General features: G+C 52.9%; 2 protein-coding genes across 10 annotated transcripts in view; both read right to left on the bottom strand.

Moving 5' to 3' along the window:
• Nucleotides 1-233: 233 nt before the first annotated feature.
• On the bottom strand, nt 234-7585 carry Amn (amnion associated transmembrane protein). The gene is made up of 12 exons (XM_037210862.1): nt 7480-7585; nt 6811-6929; nt 6687-6731; nt 2242-2338; nt 1909-2126; nt 1644-1781; nt 1432-1540; nt 1260-1342; nt 1000-1147; nt 749-926; nt 565-658; nt 234-479 (listed from the first exon to the last, which is right to left on the bottom strand). The coding sequence occupies exons 1-12, from the start codon at nt 7580-7582 to the stop codon at nt 366-368; spliced, it is 1446 nt and encodes a 481-aa protein (XP_037066757.1). The 5' UTR covers nt 7583-7585; the 3' UTR covers nt 234-365.
• Nucleotides 7586-11590: 4005 nt separating this feature from the next.
• Nucleotides 11591-27033, bottom strand: part of Traf3 (TNF receptor associated factor 3) — a 120506-nt gene continuing 105063 nt past the window's right edge. For 8 of the 9 annotated variants that reach the window (XM_037210861.1, XM_028883774.2, XM_037210860.1 and 5 more), the window contains 5 exons: nt 26300-26374; nt 24579-24671; nt 21190-21330; nt 18180-18354; nt 11591-17464 (listed from right to left, as the gene is read on the bottom strand). In XM_037210861.1, coding sequence (XP_037066756.1) covers nt 16893-17464; nt 18180-18354; nt 21190-21330; nt 24579-24671; nt 26300-26374 — 1056 coding nt within the window. In that variant the 3' untranslated portion in view covers nt 11591-16892. The remainder of the gene's footprint in view (nt 17465-18179; nt 18355-21189; nt 21331-24578; nt 24672-26299; nt 26375-27033) is intronic. The other variant, XM_028883776.2, reaches the window with a different exon arrangement.

Here is a 27033-nt window from a genome sequence, read left to right as displayed (position 1 = left end):
TCCGAGCATCAGTGGCCATCAATGGCCTAAAGCCCCAGCTAATCCTGGAGGCTAAGGCAGAGAGATACTTGAGCCCCGACATTTTAATGCCTTCCTAGGATATATGGTGAGACTCCCACCTCAAAACAAAACACCATGTCGAGTGGGTAAGAACACTTGCAGGGCAGGTCTGAGGACCTGAGTTCAGATCCCCATAAGTCACTTACTTAAGTATGACCACCCATGCTCGCAGGTTAAAAAAGAACAAAAACCCAAACAACCCTTTATTGGACAAGGTGGGCCCGTCCTTGCCATCAGGAGAGAAGTCGTGGTCTCAGAGGGGATGAAGAGTCCACTGGCTGGAGGAATAGCATTCTCCCAGGAGGTCAGGCCTCTGCCTCTGCCTCCCCGGCAAAGAGTGGGTTAACGAAGTAGCTGAAGTTGGTGTCCACGATGTCCACCTTCTGGTCTGAGCCAAGCGGCTCCACCGAGGGCTGTGGCTGCGGGGTTACAGTGTCAGGGGCTCACGGTGCCAGGTACCAGCCCCCCCGGGAAGACCCCCAAAGCTTCTTCCCGCTGTCTCACCTGCTGCTTGAAGACCATCACGTCGAAAAGCGGATTGCGGAAACCCAGCGGCAGCCCAGCGGTTGCGGGCCCAGCCTCTTCCTGCCTTCTCCACCTGCGGGATGCAGGAGCAGGTGAAGGCCTCGGGCCCGGCCAACCTCTGGGAGGCCGCGCTCGCTCGCTCAGGAGGGAGGGGCCGGCGTACCTGAGCCTGCCGCTGCGGTGCAGCAGCAGCAGCACGGTCCCCAGCAGGGCCAGCAGCACCACGGCCGCCACGCTGCCCGCCAGCCAGGCACGGGACCCGTCCAGGTACAGCGCCGAGCCTCCCGTCGCGGGCATGCCCGACTGCTGCAGGGTCGCCGACAGGATGCCGAGCACGCCGCCTGCAACCAGGGGGATTCAGCGGCGGCGCCCGGGCAGCCCGGGCAGCGGAGGGGCGGGAGGGCGCCAAGTTACCTTGTGCCACCGCGTCCTGCAGGAGCGCGTGGCCCAGCCGCCCCGCTGCGCCGGTCTCGGGCCCGGTCTCCACCAGCACCACCTGGATCTCGGTGTGAGCCTCGCGCAGCACCTTGGACACAGCCACCTGCACCCCCTGGTACTGGGGCTGGGGAGGGAGAGCGTTGATCCCGAGTCTGCCTTCGGGCTGGGGGCGGGGGAGGGCAGTAGAGTCGGGGCGCAGCTGCCAGCAGCCGGGACCCTGCCTGTGGCCTCGTTACCTGCTTTAGGAAGAGGTCCAGCAACCGTGCTCGATACTGCTCCAGGTCAAATGTGGGGTCGTGGGTCAACGACACGATGGCTCCTGCGACGGGAGGACAGATCAACGCCGCGGACCCCAGCAAGAGAGGGGAGCCCGCGGGGAGCGCATTAGAGGACCAGCGGGGCGCTCACCGCAGAGGTCGCAGCACTGGCCTTGGGGCAGCAGCGGGTCGCGGCAGGTGGCCTGGGGGCAGCGGCCGCCCAGGGGCTGCAGCAGAGACGCGCAGATCCACGGCAGCGTCTGGGTGGGGACACGGCGGTGAGCGCCGGAAAACGCAGCGACAGCCGCGCGCCCCACCACGGCCGAGCGGACCTCGCGCCGTCCCCGGCCGAGGCTCACTCACCTCGGCGTAGCCGCAGACGCAGCCTGACGCGTCGGTGCAGGCCTGGGAGCCCACTCTCAGCGCGCCCGGCCCGTGGAAGCGCAGGCGACCCTGGCGGGACGCCAAGAAAGCCGCCAGGTCCTCGTCGCGCGTGAACGTCTGCGGGTGGCGGCATCACCGGTGGCAGGCGAGGACAGAGTCTGAGCGCGCGGGGCCCCGCGCAGCGGCAGGACGCCCTGGGGACGCGCACAGGGGTTGGGACCCCAGCCCTCCCGCGCCTGCTCACCTGGCCCACGGCCGAGACGCTGCGGACGTGCACCGGGTTGGGGCCCGGGCCGAGCGCTACGCGGAAAGACCCGTCGCGCGGGAAGAGGACATCGTCGTAGCTGCAGGGCACGCGCTCGGCGTCCACGGAGAAGAGGCCGGGCGCCTGGGTCGCGGAGCTCCACAGGTGTGGGTCAAGCCAGGAGAAGCGGTCGGGATTTCGGAAGAGCAACGGGGCGCCTGCGGGGGCACGCACCAACCCACGCCGCGCACTGAGCCCCGCGCCACGCCCTCTCCAAAGCACGCCCACCCTAGCCACGCCCCGAGCCCGCCTCCCGAGCCACGCCCCCTGCACCTTCCTCTCCGGAGTGACAGGCCGGGTCCGAGCCGACTGCTGCAGCGCTGAATGAGGCTCCGGGCGCCAGGACGAACTCCCCGTCCAGCGGCAGGAGCTGCGGAAGGGGCGGGCTGAGGTGGCGCAGGGCCCAGGCACGCACTGCGCCCAACTAACACCTCCCGGGCACCAGGAGAACCCAAGCTGAGACGCTGGCAGCGATCTCGGTGAAGGAGTCAGGGCCCGGGAACCTTAACCTGGCTGAGGCTAACCGGAACAGCTGGATCTCACCAGGGAGAGAAAAGGGAAGGGCGTTGTACACCGGGCACGACATGTGCCAGGCCCGAAAGACCCCCACCTCTGAGCTGGAGCAGAGGCTAGAGGGATATATAGGCCTAGGTGGCAGAATCTGTTGCTACGGGGCAGGACACAGCTGAGATCCTGGGAACCCGTGGGGCAGGAGGTGACATTTGCCAGCACCCATCCCTCTGGAGAAAGGATAAGACAACGTGTCCCAGGTCCTAGAAGCCAAACTTTAAAATATTCATACTCCACTGGGGAAGGGGCCTCAGCTTCAGGGAGAGCGATGCCGGCGAAGGCAGGCACCGTGAGAGCGCCTGTACCTCGTGGCGTGGATCCACTTTGGGAGCCCCCTCACCCCTCAAATCCTCTTCTATGCTAGGAATATGCTGTGGGAAGGGGACATACCCTTTCCTGATCCCCCAAGCCGCATCCCTCCATCCTTCACCCAGAGTTTGAGGGGATGGGGGCCCGTGGGAGCTGCTCCTTGCGGGGCCACCAGGTTATCAGGCGTCACCCACAGCTCAGGCTCTTGTCCCCACTTGAGGGGACAGGGCCTGCTCCTTGGCCTCCCCAGAGCTCCAGACCTGCCCCAAAGCCCACAGCAGAGAGGGGAGATGAGGTCACAGGCTGGCTCCACCCATGCCAAGGGTGAAGCGCACTGAATGGAAGGGCCTCCACCCACAGCCGGGGACAGCGAGGGACAGACATAATGGGTCGTAAGCGTGGTAGCACCTCAGCCCAGGAGGGGCACACCCCCCTGTGTGAATGGAATGCATTTTCATGAAGAACCGGGCTGGGTAGAGCTCGGGGGCGCAGCACCTGCCTAGCATTTGTGAGGCCCAGGGCTCTGCCCCAACACCACAGCGAATGAACAGAGCTGAGGAGGAAGTAAGGAGAGAAGGTGGAAAACCACCCCAGTGAGATGAAATAGGCATCAGGGCTGATCCAGCTGAGGGTGCTCAGGCCAGGCTCCACAGAGGACAGCAGAGAAGTCCAGAACGGTGGACTACGAAGACCCAGATCCACACTCGAGGGCTGGGGGAGGCCGAGGCCGAAACAAGAGGGAGAGCGTCAACACCTGAGGCTGGGAACTTCAGCTCAAGTGCCAGCAAGCCGACTCCAACCCACATGTACCAAGCACAGAGAATATTCTAGAAAGGAAGGACAGATCACACAGGATATACAGAGACAAGAGAGGGCTGGAGAGATGGTTCAGTGGTTAAGGACACAGACTGCTCTTGCGGAAGATGCAGGCTGGATTTCCAGCACCCACGTGGTGGCTCACAACCCGCTGTTATCTGACGCCCTCTTCTGGCCTCTTCAGGTGCTGCATGCACATGTTGCCAGGAAGACTGGGGTGTGTGTGTGTGTGTGTGTGTGTGTGTGTGTGTGTGTGTGTGTGTGTGTGTGTTTTGGTTTTTCGAGACAGGGTTTCTCTGTGTAGCTTTGCACCTTTCCTGGAACTCACTTGATAGCCCAGGCTGGCCTCACAGAGATCCACCTGGCTCTGCCTCCCCAGTGCTGGGATTAAAGGCGTGCGCCACCACTGCCCGGCTGTGTGTTGTTTTTGTTGTTGTTGTTTTTCTGAAAATTGAAACTGAGGGTAGAACTTGCATCTCAATCCATTAGGACATGACACTGAGAAGTTCAACTACCTACTTAATTTTTTTAAAAGAGCTGTTAAGCTTTAGTAACAGAATTTCTACAATGTTCTAAAGCTTACATCATCCAAATTTAGAGCCAGCATGGCACTCAGTAGAGAAATGTAACACGCTTTTCCATTAACTAGACAACCTCACAAGGGCTCCTAATTCGATAGGAGCAGTGAGCATGACCAATAAGGAAAGGAAGAGACATACACGGCCTGGAAACAGGAGAGATGACTGCCGTCTTTCATGAGAAGAGCCACCGGAACTATAGAATATAATTCTTTTTGTTTGCTTTGTTTTTTGAAACAGGGTTTCTCTGTGTAGCCGTGGCTGTCCTGGAACTCCCTCTGTAGACCAAGCTGGCCTCAAACTCACAGAGATGTGCCTGCCTCTGCCTCCTGAGTGCTGGGATTAAAAGCATGCCTCACCACTGCCCGGCTTAGAATATAATTTTTAAGGGTACCATTCACGATAGACAAAACGCTATAAAGTACTTATGAGTTAGTCAGTATTCTACATGACCACCTATTTTTTTTAGTTAATGAAAAATTTATAGTATATGTAGCATTATATATGTTTATATACAAGTTATAGAAAAATACTGAATTTCTTCAATATAAGTTCTTAATGATCATTAAACTGGGAATCCAGAATTTTGAAAACTTTTCCTGTTTTCTAGGATGAAATAATGTGTTTCAGTCTTCCTTTTCAATTATGGCTACACATTCGAACAACAGTTTCCCCAAACTTCAAGGCTCCAGTCCAATAAAATGAAAACACAGTCCTCCACAGTCCCTGTGGGCCGGATGGGAGCTCCGGGTAGGACGACCACCTATTTTTTGTTTTGTTTTGAGACAGGATCTCACTGTGTAGCCCTGGCTGTCCTCGAACTCACTCTATAGATCAGGCTGGCCTTGAACCCACAGAGCTCTGACTGCCTGTGATCCAGAGTGCTGAGATTAAAGACATGCGCCAGCACTCGGAGAGCGTCTTAAGTTTGTAGGAGAATGAAGCTGGCGGAAATACTGGGAGACGCAGCCCATGCTCTAGAAGGGAGAACTCGGCAACTCAAATGCTCGGGTTCTGTTGGGGTGTGCATATGGGTTCTCTGCGCGACAATCAGAACCACAAGGAAGACCCCCGTGTTGAGGTAAAGGGGGGGAGGGCTGGGTATTTGCCCACCAACAAAGATGGAGATGGAGATAGAAGTGGGTAGGAGGGGAAAAACTCCAAGGGAGGAATGTGTGAGGAACTGATGAGGTCCAAGATGAGGCCACAAGAAATAGGGGTGACACTCTGCCTCCTCAAAGTGACCCCGTAGACATCCCTGGCAGTTCACACCCTGAGCTGGGGTACTGAAGAGGAAAGCGAGAAGGAAGGAAAGCTGACTGCCTGGGAGGATTTCACCTGTACACATGACTGTCTCTGGGGCCAGGGAGGTGGTGCTCTAAGTGGGTTGGGGCAATAGCTCAGGCAGGGACCGTCCTCTGGGTCTGCCACGCCCATGAGCCCCAGTGAGTACTCGGTGCAGGATGGGTGTGGTTAAAACCTGGGCACTGAGTCTTGGCTGGTGGCTCACACCTGTAATCCCAGCCTCTTGGAGGTGAGATGGGAAGGTCAGGAGTTCCAGGTCAGTCTCACGAACATAGTGAGTACAAAGCCACCTTGGGTTACTTGAGACCCTGACCCACAGAAAACATTATTTCTTGCCGGCCAGCACTTGGAAGGCAGAAGCAAGTGGATTGCTGAGTTCGAGTCCAGCCTGGTCTATAAAACGAGTTCTGGGACAGCCAGGAATACATAGAGAAACCCTGTCCTGAAAAACCAAAAACAACAACAAAAAACAAAAACTTGGAGAAATGGAGGGTTTTTTTGGGGGGGTTGCAATGAAATATTGTTGGTTTGGTTTGGTTTGGTTTGGTTGTTTGGTTTGGTTTGGTTTGGTGGTGTTGCCGGCTCAGCGTTTAAGAGCACCAGCTGTTCTTCGGGAAGGACCCGGGTTTGAATCCCAGCATCCACGACCCATGGTTCACAAACATCTGTAACTCCAGCTCCAAGGGCCCCTGCGCCCTCTTCTGGCCTGTGTGCACACTGCACACGGGTGGGGCACAAAACCCCCCAGTCCTAGTTCCAACCACAGGAACTGAACGCGGTACCGAGGCCGGCAGCCTTGGGCTCACTGAAGTCTTAGCATGTGCGGGCGGCAGAGGCTGGTCAGCCTCTTGCTTCTAACCTTCCAGGGTATCTGGGCCACCAGCTTTGCAGGCAGGTTGCTAACGAGGCCTCCAGGACGGGAAAGGGCAGGCGGCTTCCCAGAGCCCACCCTGTCCAGCAGACTGGGGCGGGGGACGGGGAGGAGAGCTGGGCTGTGAGACCCCATGTGCTCTCTGATGTCCCCTCCCAGAGAGTATCTCCACCCAGCGGCTCCCGTGGCGACGCACAGAGGCCTGGAGAGGGATCTTCGGCGACCCTGGGGCAGCCATGACCCCCTGTGGCCACAGCCCCGAGCCTTACCATGTCCGAGATGGCGTGACTGTCTCGCACCAGGACCGACACCATCTGCAGCAAGAGGCGGCGTCAGCTGCGGGCCTGGCCGACCTCCCCACCCCAGTGCCTCCCGCGCCCCCTACCAAGGCACCTTGTCCGCCGGGAACTGGACCGCATCTCCGGCGCACGGGGTCCGGTTCTGGCTCCAGTTGGAGGCAGAATCGAAGTAGGTGTTGGGGACCCAAAGTTTGTAGGCGGCCCGAGTCAGTGCTAGAGAAAGGAAGGCTGGGTGTCTGCCTCCCTCGAGGAAGGCGGCCCTCCAGGGGAGTGGTGCACACAGCCCGGGTGCAGGTCGGGTCCCCGAGGTGGCCCCGACCCGGGCGCTGGTCTCTCAGCGCAGGAGGTCGGACCCCACGGGAACCCCATTGCGCGGCCTTCTCCGGTGCACTCTTAGCAGATCTGCAGAGCCCGCGCAAACGTGCCCTCCCACGGGACGAAGTCCCTGTTCACCCGTCGCGGACATCCCGGGATGGAGGGGAATAGGACACAGAAAGACAGAAAGGAGCTCTGGCGGGAAGCGCCCTGGGCGTAGAGAGGCGTCCCGGGATCCGGGAGCCAAGGCCCTGGCCCTTCTGCGCACAGAGGAGCCGCGAGGGGCTTGGAGTCCACAGGGACAGGACTGCGGTTTCTCCACCTCCTGGGCACTGGCGACCTCACCAGCCCATGCCAGAGGACGGGGAAATCGAGGCAGGCTACGAACGCTGAGATCACGACCCCTCGGGCCTAGAGAAACAACCTGAGGGTCCGCACCCCGGCCTACCGCACAGCTGCAGCCACAGCAGGACCCGGCCCGCAGCGCCCATCTCGCCGCTGCCGACGCTCGCTCTCCTGTGGCAGGTGCGGACTTTGCTCCGCCGGCCCATGTGGCCGGGTGGGGCTGCGGGGCAGGGGGCGCCCAGATGTTACATATTTACCTCCGGACCGCCCAGCTGTCTCCTGAGGCTCCTTGGAGGAATCTTCCCAGTGACCTAAAGGGCAGGGCCCCCGGTGCCCAGTAAGAGGCCTGACTTGCCCTCTGACATGGCTTGGAAGTAGCCAACAACCCTGGGGGCTCAGCGTCTTTGCCCATCTTCTCCAGGCCGGAACTCCTGGCCTGAGTTCATGCTCTGCACGGATTGTGTGTACTGGAGACTGGAAAGGGCAGATGTGTGGTGGTGAACATGTAGGTAGGGCAGAGTGTGGTGTTCCTGGATAGGTAGAGGGACCGTGAAGATGCGTAAGGACAGCCGGTCACCAAATGGTGGAGGAGTGGGAGGGGGGCTTATGTGGGCTCAGGGTTGACAGAGGCTTCCGGCGCTGGATATTAAATGCCCGGGAGCAACGGGTGATGATGGTGGCTGGAGATGACTAGGTCGGTCGCAGAGGGTGGCTGACGGATAGTAGTGGGTGGGTGGGTGGGGACAGTGGGCGGTGGCAGGGTGGCTAGTGGTGAGCAGACAGACATGAATAGGTTGTGTGGGAATGGTGGGTGGCTGGGGGATGGTGGGTAGAGGAGAGCGGGCTGTGAAGGATGGGCAATGAGCTGTTGCTGTGGGTGAAGATGTTGGTAGGCACATCTGGATGGAAGGTTGGTTGGGGTCACAGGGAGGGGGAGGAGAGGTGTGGACTTTTTAACGGGGAAATGGGTGGAAATGGACGGTAGATGAGATGCTGAAAAGATGGAGAACGGGCAAATGGGGATAATGAGAGGTTACTGGGAAGCTCTTCCCTGTCCAGAGGTACACGCGTAACTCGAGAGTTGTCCCTTGTGATCCAGCCCTGCCCAGTCACGTGTTCCTGTGGGGCAAAATAGTTGCGTGCAGAAAGTACCGGGAAAGGAATGTGAGTGAACAGGGTGTGATGGTTAAACTTCATTGTCAGCCTAACTGGTCTCCCTGGAAACACCTCTGGGTGTGTCCGTGAAGGTATTTCCAGAGAAGCAGCAGTACACCATACTGCGACCAGCTGCCTCACGCCACCATGCCTTCCCAGCTGCGTCCTCTGTGAGCCCAAATACACGTTTCTTTCCTGAGGTTGCCTTTGTTGGATGTCTTGCCACAGCAGGGGTGTTGGAGGGATCAGCTTGGGTTCGAGTTCGTGGTGACAGATGCACGGATGCCAGGGTGATGGCGCACCTGTGGATGGTAGATGGATGTGTGTGGGTGATGGGAGGGAAGAGGTGCTCAGGCTTGGGGACTCCCTGAGCCCTCCTCCCTGGAGTCATCCACACTCATCGGCAGAGTTCAGTCCTTAACCCTCCACGCTTTTGCTTCTCCCGTGCAGAAGGCATTTCATCCACTAGGGGGCACTCATTTTCACACCCAAGTTGGGCCCAAACTGGCCAGGGAATGAGCTCGATGTACCCTTTACTCTGGTACTGTTGTCTTCAAAGGGGGCATCAGCTGTCCTGGCTCAGCAGGAGAAACTGTTGAGAGGGTCTTGCTCTTGGCCTCCAGCTAGGCCATGCACAAAGGAGACTCTTGCAGGGGGGGGGTGGAGGGGGGTGTCACATTCTTGTTGCCTATTGTTCTATTTCTTCCTGGAGAGGAAGCACTGTGACAGATTGGGCTCTGGCTGAGCCAGTATGGCCCGTAGGACATAAATTCCTGTGGCTCAGAGCCACAAGGTGGCCACATGGGAAGGGCAGTGAGTGCCTGGGCAAAGGGGGTCCCTGTAAGAGGCAGCCACAGAAAGGATGGGTCACAGCTGCAGTCACAGGGCAGGAAGACTGGCCGGGCCAGCAGGCAGTGTGTCTACAGAGCCCTGGATTACAAACATGACCCCAGGCACGTGTAGACACACACCTGTGAACTGGTCAGGCCCTTCACAGGAAGCGGGAGAAATGCAGAACCCTAGAGGAACGAGGCGGACTCATAGCATGGCTACTCCAGCAGGTAAGGGTGGAGCCAGGGGGTTGTGCCCTTGTGGTTTGACTGCCATCCTGTGTCAGATTATCTGTACAGTCAACCTGCACATGCCAGGGAAGCCATCTCCCTCACTAGGCCGCTGATACAGTCACCACGGGGCTTCCCATTGGTTCATTCAAACTGTGCAGTCGATTAATGTGGCTGGTTTTGTGCTTGGTCATTGTGGCTCATGGCCTACCCCAGGGTTGTGGGAACCCTGGATGACAGCCCTGTGGTGCTGCAGGGACGGGTAAGCAAAAGACAGATGGACAAGGATGTCTGCAGAAATAAAGCCTACAAGGCACTGAGGCAGGGGCATGGGAGGCTAGGAGGTGGCCAAAGCTAGAAGTGGAGCCGGCCCATTGCTGCCGAGACTGGCTTGATACAGCTCTGAGGGGTGAGGTGGAGAATGTGAATTAGATGGGTTGGGGCCCAGTTACACCCAGAGGTTCCAATGCTGGCAGCTTCTCCGACCCTCTAAGCCTCTGGTTCATTCTTCCAACTGAAAAGTGGGTCCCAGAGCCAGTTTCCCCTTCCTGTTGGGGTGTGGGACAGGCGCTCTCGGCAGTTGCTGCCTTCTCTATCTGTAGGCAGTGGAGGCGGACAGCGGGGAGGCAGAGGGCTCTCAGCTGTCCTGTTCTGAGAGATACCATTTAAGTCACTGGCCTCTAAGGATGAAGAACCAGCAGCCTTTGTCCTTCCCCCGTCACATGGCCACCTGTCGGCTTCTGTTTGTTCCTTTGCATTGAGACTGGAAGGCCATAGGTCTCTGGGTCAGGGGAAGTCACAGCTGGATGCTAGGCTTGCTGACTCCAGGCCTGAACACTCTTTGTCCCTCCTTGGGCGGGGTCCCTGCAAGGACAAAGGCTGCTTGGCTAGGAGCTGTCTGGTTGGTGGCATCCCAGTGAGGAGCAGCCCCAGAGCTGGTCCCTCGAGCTGGCCACCCACAGTGTGCTCACAGGGCTGCCTTCAGGACCCTACAGAGGTGGGGGCAGCTCAGGGCAGGGTCCCAAGTTCCATAGCCAGGGGCACACAGTGGGAGTCTTCTGAGCTCAGTGCCACGGCCCCGGTGTGCTTCTCCCCAGGGGGCTGCAGTGCCAGGCACCCTGGGAACTGAAGCACAGGGTGGAGGTGCAGGGTCCAGCAGTCCAAAGCCACTGGAGGATTCACCCTAATGGGATCTTGGGGACATTTGCTAGCTATCATGATGCCTGAGAGAAACCTTCATAGGTCTGGGTGTATTGCTACTCCGGAGTCAGCCCTCTACCATCCCCGCCCTCAGCCTGGGCCCACAGGCCCTGCCAGTTCCCAGGAGTTCCGAGTTCCACTATCCATGGCATCAGTCCCCATTTTGAGGTGTGGGCCACCAGCGTGTGCTCAGGGTTCTGCTGCAGTTGGCTGTGGCATGGTTTGAACAGGACAGGGAGGGTGGCATTGAATTCTCCAGGGCTTTAAAAATGAAGTGTTGATGAAACTGTCCATTTCCAAAAAGGGGGAACGCCAGACCTCCCAGTCTCCAATGCTCCCATGTGTGGTTCTAGTTACCTGGCAGCATCCTACAGAGCAGGCAAGGAGCACTGAGTAATCTCTGGCCACCGGCAGCAATCCCTCACAGGACAGAGCACATGGGCCCCAGACAGCCCGGGGCCTGCCTTCCTCTCTAAGCCTCCTGCTCTCTATTTGAGACAGAGCTTTCAGAACATGGGCTCCCCGCCCGGCCACGGCTCCTATCTAGTCCTGGTACCTGTGGATCTGGTTCTCACCCGTGTTTTCTTCTTCACCTGGACCGCCACACGGTCTTGTGAGCTGCAGGCAAGACCTGGGTGACATGAGCAAACAGGCCTTGCTCAGAACCTTCTGGTATCTCAGGATGGTGGCAGCTTGGAATGAAGGGGTCCGCAGGCAGCTGTCACTTAGCCACTTGTGAGAACAGCTGGAGGAGGCCAACCCAAAGCTCAGTGGTGACAGACTGCAGTAAGAACGCAGGACTCTTAAATCAGCTTTATTTTCCTCTAATAGACACTTTAGCATTGCAAAATTTTGCATTCTACAGTCTTACAAACTTTATTATTAGCAGCAGAACAGAAACATCGCAAGACCTCAAAACACAAATAAATACCAAATGAAACCACACATAACATACAGTAAACAGAATACAAAACATCATAATGCTATCAGGAAATGAGACATGTTGCTAACTCCTAGTGACAGGATTATTGCTGAGCAATAACTCACACTGTCTCAGTTTCTTAGAAGAGCGGAAGAACACGGGACGCTAATCACTGGTCACAATCACTTGGACTGTCAAGATGGGGCCTCACAGCGAGCGGTTACTACAGACGGCAAGTGTCGAAACAGGCAGATTAGAAATACAGTCAAATGAGAGATTGGCCTTCTTTGGTCTTTGTTTTTGGGTAATAGAACTGAACACAAGAGGCGTGCCATCAGAGAAAAGAACGCAACTCCACAGCAGTTATCTGCATCAATCCCCACTTCCTCAGTCAGCGCCTACAGATGCTTAGGGAAATCCTTGGAAGGAAGGCCGGCTTTTGTGTTTTCCAATTAGGTCATTTATTTGCTTTTGAAGGTTATCTGACTTGACTAAAGGGGACTAAGGGTGTACGGCAGTCACCACTGACTACGGAGTGGCACAGTGACCTCCTTTCCACAGTGAACTCACAAGAAAAACTCCAGACATGGTGTGGCAGGGGAAATGAATCACTCTGCTTGGCTGCTTGGGCCTGCTTAGCTGTATGGCTGCCTTTGTGTGGGTCACTGCCCACCTGCTAGCAATGGTGCCCAGGGAACCCTCCAAGTGGACACAGGCTGGGACATGTCCAGGCCTTTGGGATGGGCTGCTGGCCTCTTTCTACTGTCCCTGCAGGCCTGGCTCCCTGATGCCACAGTGCCCATGGCAACCAGCACCAGCTGGAGTGGAACAGTTAATGATGGCTGGATCACTTGCCAACTATCCCCTCACCTGACCCAGACCCTGTGGACACATTCTAGGCTGGAGAAAAGAGCTGCTATGGATTTGCAAACGGAAGACAAAACCGTGATCTTAGTCTGAGAAGATGTGGGGGCAGACCCTCATTTGTCACACTCAGACACAATGAATGGCATGCCGGGAACTCACACTAGCTCTCCTGCAGTCTAGCCAGGAAAGGGCTGGGTAGAAAGTTTAAAAACAAAACCCAAAGTACCCTAAGCTCCACCAAGCCGTCTCCCCTCACTGATGGTCCCAAGCAGAGGGGTGTATAGGAGGGTAGGGGTGTATAGGGGGGCAGGGACCGACCCACCCTGTCCCCGTCAGGTGGCAGATGTCTTGGCCAGGTACAAAGTGCTTCCCTGCAATGCTTGGCAGTGTGCAGGGGTGAGGAGGCGGCAAGGGTCATGCTGTTGGCACTGGCACTCCCCTGCCCCCCTCTTGGGCCGGCAGGAGTCGTCCACCTGAGCCCCTGTTGCTTGGCATGCCCAGACACACTCCCCTTGGCGGGATATAGTCCACTGGTCGTCAGGCCTGTCATGGGTGACTGCTACCATATACTGCTCAGTCACAGCGGCATCGTTAATGTCAGGCCCCAGGGAGCAGGCATGTGGTCCCGACTCCAGGTAGGACTCTGGGGCAGACTAAGGAGGTATGGGAAGGTGGCCAGCTACCCGAAAGGGACTGCATCTGACCTCTAGGACCTCATGAGGCTGACCACAGATAGTCAGACAAAGCCAATTCAAAGGGGATCTGTGGTGGTGGGTCTGAAGGCCCTGCTGGAGGCTGCCCAGGGAGCAAAGCCACAGGGCTTCATGCCACAGTGGACTCCCTGGAGTCCCAGTCTTTGGAGGAAATGGAGGAAGAAAAGAGAAAAGGAAGGAGGCAGGACGTGGCCATGCGCAGTGACCTCCTCCACTGAGTGCTGCGCTGTCCGGCTGCTCTGCTGTCTTAGGGACACGGTACATCTGTGCACAGGCTACTTCAAGAAGGGGAGACGGAAATGGACCGAGGTGCAGGCTCCCTCAACAGCCCTTTGCTTCTTCAAATGCTAAGCACGGGTTCGAGAGAAGCTGGTAGCTGGGTAGGTTAGGGTGTGGGCACTGCTCGCCTCCTCCGTAAGCCCATCACGCATACTCATCTGCAGTCTCATCCATTGCTGTCTTACCCACAGCCTGGCAGGCTACACGGCCTCGGTTGGGTCTGTCTATCCCCAAGAAGTAAGGGAGGCCCAGTCAGGGCCTTCAGGCTACCTTCCTTTCCCTGACCAACGAAGGCAGAAGGCGCTCACTCCCAGCCTGCTCTGGGCTGTTACTGACGCAGGCTTTCCACTACTCACAAAAACCCTGGGTCAGGCCTCAGGACACACTGCGACTTAGTGGCTTGTATCTTATCGGGGTGGCTTTGAGCAGTACAGACACTGGCCCAGGCCAGCAGGAGTTGTGTCCAATTTCCTCATGGAGGCCACGGGGCTAATGGCCTTTATAGAGTGAGCAACTGACACTTTCGCAGAGCCAGGTACACACTACATGACCAGCCTGTGTTTCTTGTGGCCAGGACCCTGTGAAATGGTGAGGACTGCCTGGCTGCCAGAACTGGCAGCAGGGCCTCAACTATGCTGAGACCACAGCCCAAAGCTGGCCCAGGCGGTGAGCACCAAGGGGCACCAAGGAATGCTGAGCCGGAGCAGAGCAAGGCACACCCAGGCAGGACATGACACGCTCCACCCCTCCCAGGAGACATGTCTCGCATGCACGTCCTCCACACACTGAGACAGGGCACAAAGGGATGAGCTTGCCCACTACTCTACTGTTACCAAGAAATGCAAAAGACACACTACAGGAAGCTGTGACATGCTGGGCCCTCATCCCAGGGGGCAACAGTTACTTAGTTGCTTTACTCACATCCTGCAGGTACCCAGGGGGGGACAGGAGGGCCCGCATCACGTAGGAAGAGTCTTTTAAAAAGTCTCACTAATGGAGTGCCTGAGGATCCCTCAGGGTCACCCTTATAGCAAGGTCTAAACCTAAAGACCTTTCTATCAGCCCACAATGTTGCTGGCCTCTACCTATTGGCCCTGTGCTGACTTCAAAGGGGTGTTGCAAGGATGTCCCTGCTGCTGACACCTGCCCATGAAAAAGCTACCTGAGGCCAGCTAAGGACTGCCAGGTCTTTGGGGAAGAACCCTGGGGGGCAGGCCCGGAGGAAAAGAGGGCACCTCTAAAAGGATGTGGGCTGTGCAGGCCTCCACTGACTTACCCCAAGCGATGCCAGCAGAGTGGAGAAGGGAGCAGCAGGTGAGGAAGCCAATGTTTCAGCCATGGAAGGGCAGGACAAGTGCTGGAGACCAGGAGGTCACTCATGGAGGCATGGGGACAGGTGTGCAGGAGGAGGGCACTTCCAGCAGGCACTGGGGCAAAGGCACACCCAGGACAGATGGCAGCACCAGAGACAAGGTGGGCCACCAGGCACCAACCCAGCTGTCCCCGCGCGACCATGGGGAGAGCCCAGAGGCAGGCAGTCTGAAGCGCGGGCCCAGCTGGCCAATTGTGGGCGCGCCTTTTGGGCAAGTGGCACAGATGTGGTGGTTCGCACACATTGGTTTTGCCTAAGAAGCACCCGTCGCGTGTAGCACCCATCAGTGTGAGAGCACCATGAAGTGTGGTGCATAGCAAAGGGGCACCGGGGCAGGGCTCCAGGCTTCTATCACAGTTGGACCATCGAGAGACGTAAACAGTGAGCTGGGAGTGCCATCTGGACAGGACAGGCTGGGGCATCAGCTGGCCATCCTTCTAACAGGGAGGCCAGGGCCGCTGCTGGCCAGCCTGGGCAGGCCCCCAGACCAGTGGTTCGGTCTTGGGAATGCTTAGGGTGGGGTGGGTGGGGGGGTTCTCCTTCATGCTGTGGGGGTTTTCAGGGCCCTTGTGGAGACCTGGAAGGGTGTGGCTTCTGCTTACACCTCCCTCCCTTGGGGTGGGACTGAGCTGCTCTTGGGGGCCTAGAGTTGGAATCCGTGACTATTTAGCAGCAGAGCCTCCAAAAGCTGCCAATGGAGGCCTGGCTTCCCCAGGCAGGTTCGCAGTTGTCTGAGGGCCCTGGTAGAGACAAAGATTGGTGGTGGAGAGAGAAAGATCTGGTTAAACTACCACTTTCTAGAATCATGGTGAACGCAAACCCAAGGACGAGAAGCAGCATGTCACATCTAAGGCACATGTACCGTATGCCACCATCTCTGAGCACAGACGTTGCTTTCGGAGATCATTGGCCTCCTGCAGCAGTATGACAGAATGAGAAACACTTGCTGGGGCCTCCTGCAGCACAGGTCACCTGCCTATCCCCATACACTGGACACTGGAGACCATGGCTGGTGCTGTCAGCAACAGAGAGCTTGTCTAAACATGGGGCAGAATTTTAAAAACCTACAGGGTTTTGTGTAGAACTCCAAAGTTCAACTAATGCCCTATTTTAGGGTGAAGACAACTGTAGTCTGCAATGATGCACAGCATCCATGAGCATTGTCCCTCTCAGTCATTGGGAAGATGTCACTAACTACGACAGATAGTGAAGGGTTACATTTCTAACGAGAAATAACGACAGGTTGAATATTCTCTTTCCTATCACAAGTGATAACCAGTGTTTGATATTTTACATTTTCTTCCAAGAAATATCAGTCTATCAACGTTTTAAAATAAAATGTTGCAGTAACAATTATTTGTAGAACTTTAAATTAAAAATGACTTCTGAATTTAGAGACTTGATGTCTACTCAGGGCCTTCTGACAAACAGATTATTAGAACAGAGACCAGATGAGGCCTTAAAAATAGACAACATACTATATTTGAAACAAGATTGCACTCTTGAATTTTAGGATGAATATATCAAAACTGTATTATTATTTCGTAAGTTCTCCTTTTAAATTAACATGCTGACACGCCCAGCTACCTCCACGTGTGTTTTCTGTTTTGGTGTTCAAGTTAAGGAAGAAAAATCATGTTTCTTTTTAGCATATATGTTTCCACCTTAATTAACTAGATCTTTAAAAATGAAAATGAAAACCTCCTCTGACAGCAGTATTTATCTTGTTGAAGGATAAATAATTCTTCAGAGTGAGTGTGGCTAGTCTATTAGAAATCCGTTGGGGTCTGTTTTCACGTGTGGCTCCTCCAGCCACGCCTCCTCCTCCTCCGGCTGCTTACCCTGTTCCACACGGTCCTTTTTGAGGGCGAGGACCTTCGTGAAGACAGACCGCTTCAACCCCCCAGAGGAGTTACCTTCTGCTGAATCCACCTCCCCAATTACTTGTCAGGGGTCAGGCAGATCCGAAGTATCCACTATGACTTTAATAAAAATTGTATCATCTTTAATATACGTCCCATTCTCCAGAACAGTTTGGGCGACAAAGACTGGGCAGCCAGAGGCGATATTCATCTCTCCAGTGGGTTTCTTGAAGCTGCTGCTGTTGGGATCAGGCTTGAATGCATCTCCCAGATGACGTCGAGAGGATCCCTGATCCATCAGCATGAGTGTCACTTTCTGCTTGAATGGCCACGGCAACAAAGCATCATATTCTCCACGCATAATGACAAAAAACAGCGACAAGTGTGTCCCTTTCCCCATTCCGTCCCCATTCAGGTAGACCCTGGCGCACATCTTATAGCCAAAATAGCCCGTGTAGAAAGGCTGGCTGTAGAGAGACAAGGTCTTCCCCATGACGGCTTCCTGCTTCCGGCGCTTGTAATCACGGATCTTCCAGATCAGCACACCATTGTAGCTGGCGGTCTCAAGGACCTGGAACCGCAGGTCCATGTCCGCCAAGCGGATGTCATGAACACTCAGCATCTGGTCATGCCGGCTCAGCTGGGACTCCAGCAAGCCTGCCACAGGCAAGAAAACATTTGGCAAACGAGACATGCAAACCTCAGAGAAGCACATATGTACCAGTGTCTGGACTGTGACTGCACAGGGCAGACATGTGCACGGTGAACAAGGTGTGGGGCATCTGCATTCTATCTTCCTTTCCCTCCTCTCTGGTGGCCACAGTGTACCAACTGTCAGGCCACAGCTGTCAGAGCCTGGCGGCCTACTTGCCCATGCTCCCCTGCCTTATGGCCCTGGCATACATAGGAGCACTAGGCTCTGAGCCTAAGCTGTCCCTACTCTGTTCTGACCACACACCCACCCATGTAGCACAGTCATCTACACCTACTCCCTAAGCCTTCCCCACAGGTCATCACTGCACTCGTTCCGACTCAAAGCTATAGGCACACATCTGCTCACCATGTCGGAGATACCTGTGCACTAGGCTGCCCACCTCCCCTGCCTGGTCTGCTCCTGTCTCTGGGCCCTCAGAGTGTGTCTGTGTAGTCCAGCCTCTCTAAAGGAGGGCTGTGTACCCCGCCACGCTGGGACTCCTGTGGAGGGACAACTCTAAGTGAAAACCCATCTCTGCAGGAAGCCTCTCCGCATGCAACACCTGTGCCTCCGGGCTGTGGTGCCCCGGCTGCCTGTGCTGTGCCTAACACACCCCCTCCTCAGGCAGTGGTGCCCCGGCAAGTGCACGCCGCTGCCTCAGACCCAGTGCCGCCTCACCTGTGTTGCGAGCCGCCTGCCCAGCACTTTTGTCCACGCTTTCCAGCTCGGTCACACGGTTCTGGAGGGACTCCACACTGCTCTTCATGCTGTCTGCTTCCTCCCAGTTCTGCCGGAAGGGACGGATCTCCTTGTCGAGTTCTTTCAGTTTCTCTGCTTGGCTGTCTATTACTCGCTTCCAGACCAGAGGGGTTAAGGGTAAAAAGCAGTCAGAACTCGGGGCATACTGTGCTGTCACCCCCAAGTGCCAGCCAGGTGGAGCTGTCAACCCCTGTCACCCACTGGCTGAGACCCACCAGCCTCCAGGGGACAAGAACTTGTCAGAACACAGTGAAGCTAAAAGCAGTCAGATAATGACCTGGATAACGTGCCATCACATCCAGCCTGCAGGGTTTCTGTGTGCATGTGGTCCAGAAGTCGTTCTTCCTTTTCCTGCCCATCAGACATGTGGTACATGACCTGTCTCTCTTTTCTTTCTGTGTGTGTGTGTGTGTGTGTGTGTGTACAGCCACACACACACACATGGAGTCAATTCTCTTTTTCTACCATGGGTTTTAGGGACTGAACTCAAGTTGTCAAGACTTGGCAACAAGCACCTTTATCCACTGATCCACTTTACCTACATATTCCCCCTCGCTCTCTCGCTTGCTTTCTCTCTCTCTCTCTCTCTCTCTCTCTCTCTCTCTCTCTCTCTCTCTCTCTTTAAATATCCCTTGAAGTGGTCCAAATGGAACCCAGGGTCTTAAGCATGCTAGGTAAGCACACTACCACTTAGCTTTGCACTCAGCCCTTTTTAGTTTTATTTTGAGACAGGCTATCACTAAACTGCCCAGGTTAGCCTTGGACTCTCCATCCAGGATATCTTTTTGTTTCTGTTTCTCTGTGTAACAGCCCTGACGGTCCTGGAACTCACTTTGTAGACCAGACTACTCTCAAAGTCACAGAGATCTGCCAAAGATGTGTGCCACCACACCCGGCTACTATTTTTAAAAAAATGATTCATTTTTATTTTATGTGCATTGTGTTTTGCCTGCATGTATGATTGTGTGAGGGTGTTGGATCCCCTAGAACTGGAGTTACAGAGAATTGTGAGCAGCTACGTGGGTGTTGGGAATTGAACCAGGTACTCTGGAAGAGCAGAGCCAGCTGTCAACTGCTGAGCCAGCTCTCCAGCCCCCAGGCTACCATTTTGATAAAGAAAAATTGGTTTGCTGGACCTAGGAGCAGAGGTCTGCGATCTCAGTTATTGAAGAGGCTGAAGAACGAGGGTCACAAGGGCAAGGCCTGCCTGGGCTATGAACTGTGTTGAAGCCCAGCCTAGGCAACTTACTGAGACTCTGTCCCAAATAAAAAGTCAACAGGGATCAAGTTTAGCCAGTTCAAGAACTTGGGTTCAATCCCAGTACTGGGGGTGGGGTGGGTGTCAAAACCCAAACATGTTTTTTTTTTTTTTTTTTTTTTTTTTTTTTGTGTGTGTGTGTGTGTGTGTGTGTGTGTGTGTGTATGTATGTATGCAGGTGTGGCTTGTGCAAGGGCCAGAGGTTCACTTTTGGATTCTTCCTTGCTTGTTCTTCACCTCATTCTTTTCACAAAGTTCTTTCAACTTAACCCAGAGCTCACTGCTATGACTAGTCTTGCTAGCCAGACTTTCTGGAGGCCTTTCGAGCACTGGAATTACAGACAGGTTGCCACGCCCACCCAGCATTCACATAGGTCCTGGGGTACCCAGCTAGTTTGTGTGACAAGCACTTTACCCATGACCCATCTCCCTAGCCCCAAACATATTCTTTGGTACTCACAAACATTCTCCTGCCTCTGCCTCCCAAGTGCTGGGATCAAAAGCAGGTGCCACACAGCCAGCTGTTCTTTAAAATTCTGTTAAGAAACACTTCACTTCAAGCCAGCTGGTGCTTTTTATCCCAGCACTTGGGAGGCAGAGTCAGGCGGATCTCTGAGTTCCAGGACAGCCTGGTCTATAGAGTGAGTTCCAGGACAGCCTGGTCTATAGAGTGAGTTCCAGGACAGCCTGGTCTACAGAGTGAGTTCCAGGACAGCCAGGGCTACACACAGAAATCCTGTCTTAAACAAAACAACACCCCCACACCCCCAAACATACACACAAAAAACCCCAACATACTTCATTCAATTCTATTTCCTTTAACAACTTCGGCACCACATGAATGCAATGCCCACAGAGGTCAGAAGAGGGCACCAGAGTCTTTGGAAATAGAGTTACAGAAAGCTGTGATGTAGGTTCTGGGAATTAAACCCTAGTCCTCTGCAAGAGTAGCTGGTGCTCTTACCCACAGAATATCTCTCCAGCTCTGCAAAAGTTTATGCATTTGTTGTTTTGGGAGGATCTTTGGATTATTATGGTAAAATAAAGTTAGGGGTGTGTGTGTGTCTGTGTGTGAAAACTCAGAACCAGCAGTTTGGCTTGATTTTGCTTTAGGAAGTGAAACTTGGCATACAGTACTAACGAACAATGTATCTTAAATAGTAATAAGAATAAGATTGTACACACACTCTCTTTTTGCAGTGGTGGGGGTGGAACCTAGGGCCTTGCACATGCTAGGCAAATAGTCTACCATTGAGCTATACGCCATCCAAAACAGCTCATTTTCTTTCCCTCCCTCCCTCCCTCCTCCCTCCCTCCCTCCCTCCCTCCCTCCCGTCCATCTATTTTGTTTTTTTGAGACAGGGTTTCTCTTCGTAGCTCTGGCTGTCCTCAAACTCAGAGACCTGTCTGCCTCTGCCTCCCAAGCACTGGGATTAAAGGTGTGCACCACCATAGCCTGGTGGTGGGCTAAAAACAGCTAATTTTTAAAACAAGGGCTTTAAGTTTTACTTTGCTCCAATGGGTTGAAAGAACACAAGAGGGGTTTTGGGTCAGCTTCCTAGGCAGGTCCACGCTGACCCAAGTTGCTCGAGTGTTCACACAAACAAGAGAAGCTGTGGGCCTGTCTGCCAGGACTCAGTGAGTGATGCCTGCACCAGGCAGGGTGCTCACCTGCAAATGAAGGATTTTGGATTCATTGTTTCGAAGCATTTCCTTCTGTCTCTCAATTTCAATTTCAAAGCTACATATCTGATTGTGCAAACTTTGGATGCTCTTGTTTTTTTCAACACTTTCATTCTGCAGCAAGGAAACCTGAGGAAGAAGAAGAACCAACAAACTAGTAAGTGCTCACTGAAAACAAGTCTTTTACCAGTGAAGCTTCCAGATTTGGCCAGGGCACATGATAACACAGTTTTCTATTTTATCCAGCTTACACAAGCACTGATAACACAGGCCTCACAGAATCATACCTGTTCTAAAAACACAGCATACTCGACAGTTTCTGCTTTAGTCTTTCTTTGTGACACAAAAATAATCATAGAAAGCTAGTCCTGGAGGGCATCACTGGCTGAAAGCAGGCCAGGGACAGAAAGACACACTGCCTGTTTTCACAACTGGAACTGAAAAGCTGAAGCCAGAAGCAAAGGGAAGGGGCACTGGGACTGGGGAGACAGACACCGGCCACATGCACAAAGCTTCGGCGTAACTGTTCTACAAACTCCTGCACAATATGCTGGCAACGGTTAGCAATGACATGAGGACACCAAACTGCTGAGAACAGATCTGAAATGTTCACATCATTAAAAAAGTGGTGGTGGTGGTGGTAGCGATGTATGGGCCCATCAACTAACTTGTTCTAATCATTTTCTAATATATGAATACCCAAACATCACACTATATATATAATCACTATCTGTCAATTTTTTTTTGAGACAGGGTTTCTCTGTGTCGTTTTTGGTGCTCGTTCTGGATCCCGCTCTGTAGATCAGTCTGGCCTCACAGCTATCCGCCTGGCACTGCCTCCTGAGTGCTGGGATTAAAGGTGTGCGGCGCCTCAGTCAATGTTTAAAAAGCCAATCACTGCCCAGTGAATGTGGTCTCAACTCTGCAAGGAGCCTACTCACTAGTGCGACATCCCTAAACACAAGGAGAGGGGCTGGAAAGCTGTTACACAGGTACTTCATTTCACCCTCGGGCTAGCCCATAACTCCTCAGAAACAGATGGAGCTCACACCCAAAGAGACCCTGACACAAAAACTCAGTAAGTTAGCCAGGTGTGGTGGCACAGGCCTTCAATTTTAGCACTTGGGAGGTGGAGGCAGACAGATCTCTGTGAGTTCCAGGACAGTCAGGGCTACACAGAGAAAGCCTGTCTCGAAAAACCTAGAAAAAAAAGAAAGAAAACAAATGGAGCGCACCAAGGCTGCATGTCTCTTAGGCAAACGACACCTTCAAGTTCCCAGCTTTCTCTCACCACCTAAGGCCATAAGCTTCTGCAGTACCAACTTGTACCAATGAAGGGCAACAGCAGTTTTACAAAACTCTTCTCAAGTTAATGTTCAATCATTCCCATCTGGCAAAGCAGATCGAGTTTCCAGGCCTTTCTCATCCTTACCCCAAGTGGGAACATCATTTTTAACAGAATCTCATTGATATTTCTAAAAATACCAATTTTCCTCAAGTATTGGTTGAACAGAAGCAACTAACAGTAACATGCACCCATTGTACCAACTAATCTTACTTTCTTCTCTTTCGAGTTTCCCTTCTTTGGACTGTGAATTCCCACTTACACACTGCCTTCATCTGCCTCTTGAATGACCGCCATCGAGGTTAGCAGGCAGCTGTGTTCCTGAAGCCCAGCTCACCTACTCCCGTCAGTTACAACAGAGACCCCAGTAACGTGCAAACCTGCTTTTACCCCCCACTTCCTGAGCGGGCCTACTGGACAGCCACACACCCCACAGCCACTAACGCCTGTGACAGTGCAGTGAACAAGACCAACACAACAAAACACTAATTCTTTTTTTTTTTCTTTTTGAGACAGGGTCTCAAGGAGCCTAGGCTGGTCTTGAACTTGCTATATAGCTAAAGATGACCTTGAACTTCTGACCTTCCCTCCCTCCACCTCCCAAGGGCTGGGATATCACAGGTATGTGCCACAATACCTGGGTAAAAATGAAGTAATTAAGTAAAAGGAAGAGCCTTTTAAATGTACTCGTGAGATACAAGACATCCTGAGTTATATAGTAACTTAAAAATGAGGGAAACAGAACAGCTTCTTCAAGAAGAGGGGGAAAAAAGATTCCTAGGGAGCTATCAATGGGCTCAGAGCAAAACTATGTGTCCCGGGGGAAATGGCCACCGACTGGGCTACCAGAGACTTTCTGTGCAATGGCACACTCCTGCAGCTGGTGGCTCTGGTTCTCCCTAGTCCTCACCTCACCTTTCCAGTTGCATCAGCACATGGTACCATGCTGGCTCTCTTGAGAATCTCCCGTTTTGTCACTTTAGACCAGCAGTTCTCAACCTGTAGGTCGTGACCCCTTTGCCAGGCTTCTATCTCCAAAACATATTTACATTACGATTCACAACACTAGCAAAATTACAGTTATGAAGTAGCAAGGACTATAATGTTATGGTTGGAGGTCAGCACAACCTGAGGAACCGTGTTAAAGGGTCTCAGATCAGGAAGGTCGAGAACCACTGCTTTAGACTCTGAAGTACATTTGTATTAAGCATTTAACACAAGACTCTCAGATCTTTATAAAACTCCAGTGTCACCTACACCAAGCACTTAAATCCATCTCAGTGCCCTCCTAACACAAGTTTTAACCGATGTACTGAATGTAAGTGAGCCATGGCAAGTGTGAGCCCATAACCAGTTCTCCCTTCAGTCCTTGGAGTGTCCACCTTCACCATGGGATCCAGCCCTGCTGTGGGGGAACACCACAGCACAGACGGCATGAGCATGGTGCACTCTCACTGGAAGGACCTTGCTTGAGGCCCACGCCCTCCTGGGAAATGAGACTGTTGGTAGTGGTGCTCTCTATGGGGTCGGCATAGCCGAGAAAACCAACTGCAAACACAGGGAGAAGGAAACACGTTTTCTGCTCTGGGTCTTACAAAAGGCACAGCTGTAGATCATCAACACTAGTAACCAGACACGTGGGGATTGGCAAACCTGCTCTGTGAGGAGCCAACCAGTACTTGGGGTTAAATGGTCCAGCCTAGCAGTTTCCATGCTGATCACTGTCAAAGCAGCCAGAGGCAATTCACCTGTCCAGAGTATGGATACTAGGCCCGTCTTTGTGCTAGATCAGTGCTAAGACGACCACAAGACGATTCAGTAGAGAAGGAATCGGGCACTGCACGTTGCTTGGCAGCTTAACAGGAGCAAATACCTCTCTGTGGAAGCTCAAGATTCAAAACAGAACTGACTGACAATCTCTTCATGCTGGTCCTTTCATTGAAAAACCCAATGATAATTACAGAACAGATTTCCTCTTCAAATAGTCTGAAGCATTACAGAACCTGACGAAAGCCAGGAGCCCCGAGCCTACCTTCTTCTCCAGGGAGTTGCTCCACTCCTTGAGCAGATTCACGTGCTGCACTGCGGAGCTGGCCTCGTGGGCCTTGATCTGCTGGTTTGTACCCTGCAAGAGCCAAGGGGGGACACTAAGCCAGCCACTCCACTCAAGGACAGAAAGCCTCAGACTCAACTCTAGGAGCAGCAGTACACATGAAGGGGCTTATTTATGGATAGAGAATTCCAGACTCTCACTCGGGGCCTCCTAGGCTACGGTGCAGGGCACATGCCAAGAGCACTGTGATGCTGCAGAGCTAACCTCAAGTTCTCTCTAGTGGCTTCTCATCAACGTTTCATACTTGCAAAACCAAATAATTAAATTTGAAACTCATCCTATTCCTTTACAAATCATTTTCATTAAGATGTACCAAGAGAATATTCTGGAATCTATAGCTGCAGCCAGATGCTGCTACAGCAGTCCAGTGAACTATGGTACAGCATTGTACCCAAAAAGACATCGCCTCACCAGGCTGAGTGTGCTGAGGAATTTACATACAGAACATAAACAATCTACAGAGTACATAAGATGCAGATCATTCAAGCCAAGAGCAAGCACATTAAATAGTACTTTGCATATTTAAGGAAACAACCAACTTGAGATTATAATTTGTTTTGATACCAGAAAATGAAGAAATCAGAAAAAGCGTTTTCATGATCTCCAAAACATATACTCTGTACATAGACTCTCTCTGTGTATGCCGATCTGAGCACAGCCCCGCATCAGCATACATACGCACACACAGATGGATGGCACTACGCACGACACAACAGGGAGGTGCAGGCGCCTCCTAGACTAAAGCAAGGGAGAACTTCATTCTTAGTCTCAGCTTTTTCTTAGGAAAAAGGACTGCAGCCGGGCGGGGTTAGCACACGCCTTTAATCCCAGCACTCGGGAGGCAGAGGCAGGCAGATCTCTGTGAGTTTGAGGTCAGCCTGGTCTACAGAGTGAGCTCTAGGACAGGAACCAAAAGCACACGGAGAAACCCTGTCTCGAAAAACCAAAAAAAAAAAAAAGAAGAAAGTACTGCAGTGCTGCTGACTGTCTCCATACTGACTCTGTAACAGTGCACTGCCGATACATAAAACTAAATAGATGTTTTCTTTGTAACATATTTTGCCTTTTGGTAAATAAACTCAGTCTTAACTTGTAATCCTAGGTATGTTTAGAAACAGAAAACCACAGGCAGGTTTCTGATATGAACACTGTTTCCCAGGAAGTAGTTTTTTTACAGGCTTTGCTCAGTCAAATCCAACTCTGGCAGGGTAAAAGCCAGCACATATGTGTAAACAAAGCATTACAGACACCCATGTGTGATTCTTACAGCTAAGGGCTGACAGACGATGTCAAAGCTACATCAAGTTTAATATTCACTCAGGTAATGAACAGTTAAAATCGCCACAGAAACTCCACCAGATGCCACTGCTTTCTTACTACCCGGAGCTGTCTGGGAGGGAGCAGTTCTCCTGGCATACTGACTTCCCCATGCTGTTCCATCTGAGTCTCAAAACGTCCTGGCCTGGCAAGTGAACACCCCCCCTGCTGCATGTATGGTTTGTTTCACCCATGCAGCAGGGTGATATGGTTTCACAACAAAGACTGAAAGAGTGAGAACTCAAATGTTAAAATATTATTATGAGAACTTTCTTCAATGGCAGAATGTCAGTGACTGGGAAGGACAAATGTTGGATACTGACCTGAAAAACGCAGCCATAGCGCTTAAAACTACAGGTGCTGGGGGCATTGACACACTCTGACAAGTGTGCACTCAACTGCAACGGGAAAAAGACGTGAGTTGTGACACAAACGTTTGCATGAAAATGTTCAAACATATCAGGGCACAGAGAGCATCCAGGCTGTACTGTTAAGGGTGTTTATCAGCTGCAGGTGTGTACGCATTGTCTGCGTGCTGGACTTCAGGCAGTAAAATACAGTTTCATCACAAATATACACGTATACACACCAATATACATAAATACATTTACTGTAACAATTCTTAACTTCCAATTTCTTTAGAACAAATTGTTCAAACTGTGACATGCCGTCTGAAGTGCCAGAATTGAAAAAAAAAAAAAAAAAAAAAAAAAAGAACTGAAATGCACATTTAAAGACTATTAACAAAAACTGTATGAAACACAAAAAATCAGAAAGCACTTGGGATGCAACTGGGTCACACACCTACTATACAGTACACAAAAATAAACCCATTTTCAAAACAAGCTCACACACCGAACCATTACTAGTAATACCTGAGATGGCTGAAGGCGAGTTACGCCTTCATCTGAAAAGCCTTTTTTCCCTGGCATGTTCAGAGCCTCATAAGCTTTTCAAAGGTCCCTACAGCTATTCTATCAACAGGAATCTCATGCTCTCTCCTCTAGCTGATAGATGAAAATTAGGAGCGCCTGGAAAAAATCCAAGCTACCCTGAG

This window comes from Peromyscus leucopus, chromosome 14 (assembly GCF_004664715.2).
Source record: "Peromyscus leucopus breed LL Stock chromosome 14, UCI_PerLeu_2.1, whole genome shotgun sequence".
NCBI lineage: Eukaryota > Metazoa > Chordata > Mammalia > Rodentia > Cricetidae > Peromyscus > Peromyscus leucopus.
The sequence above is the reverse complement of the archived record's forward strand: the minus strand, read 5'-3'. Positions and strand labels throughout refer to the sequence as shown.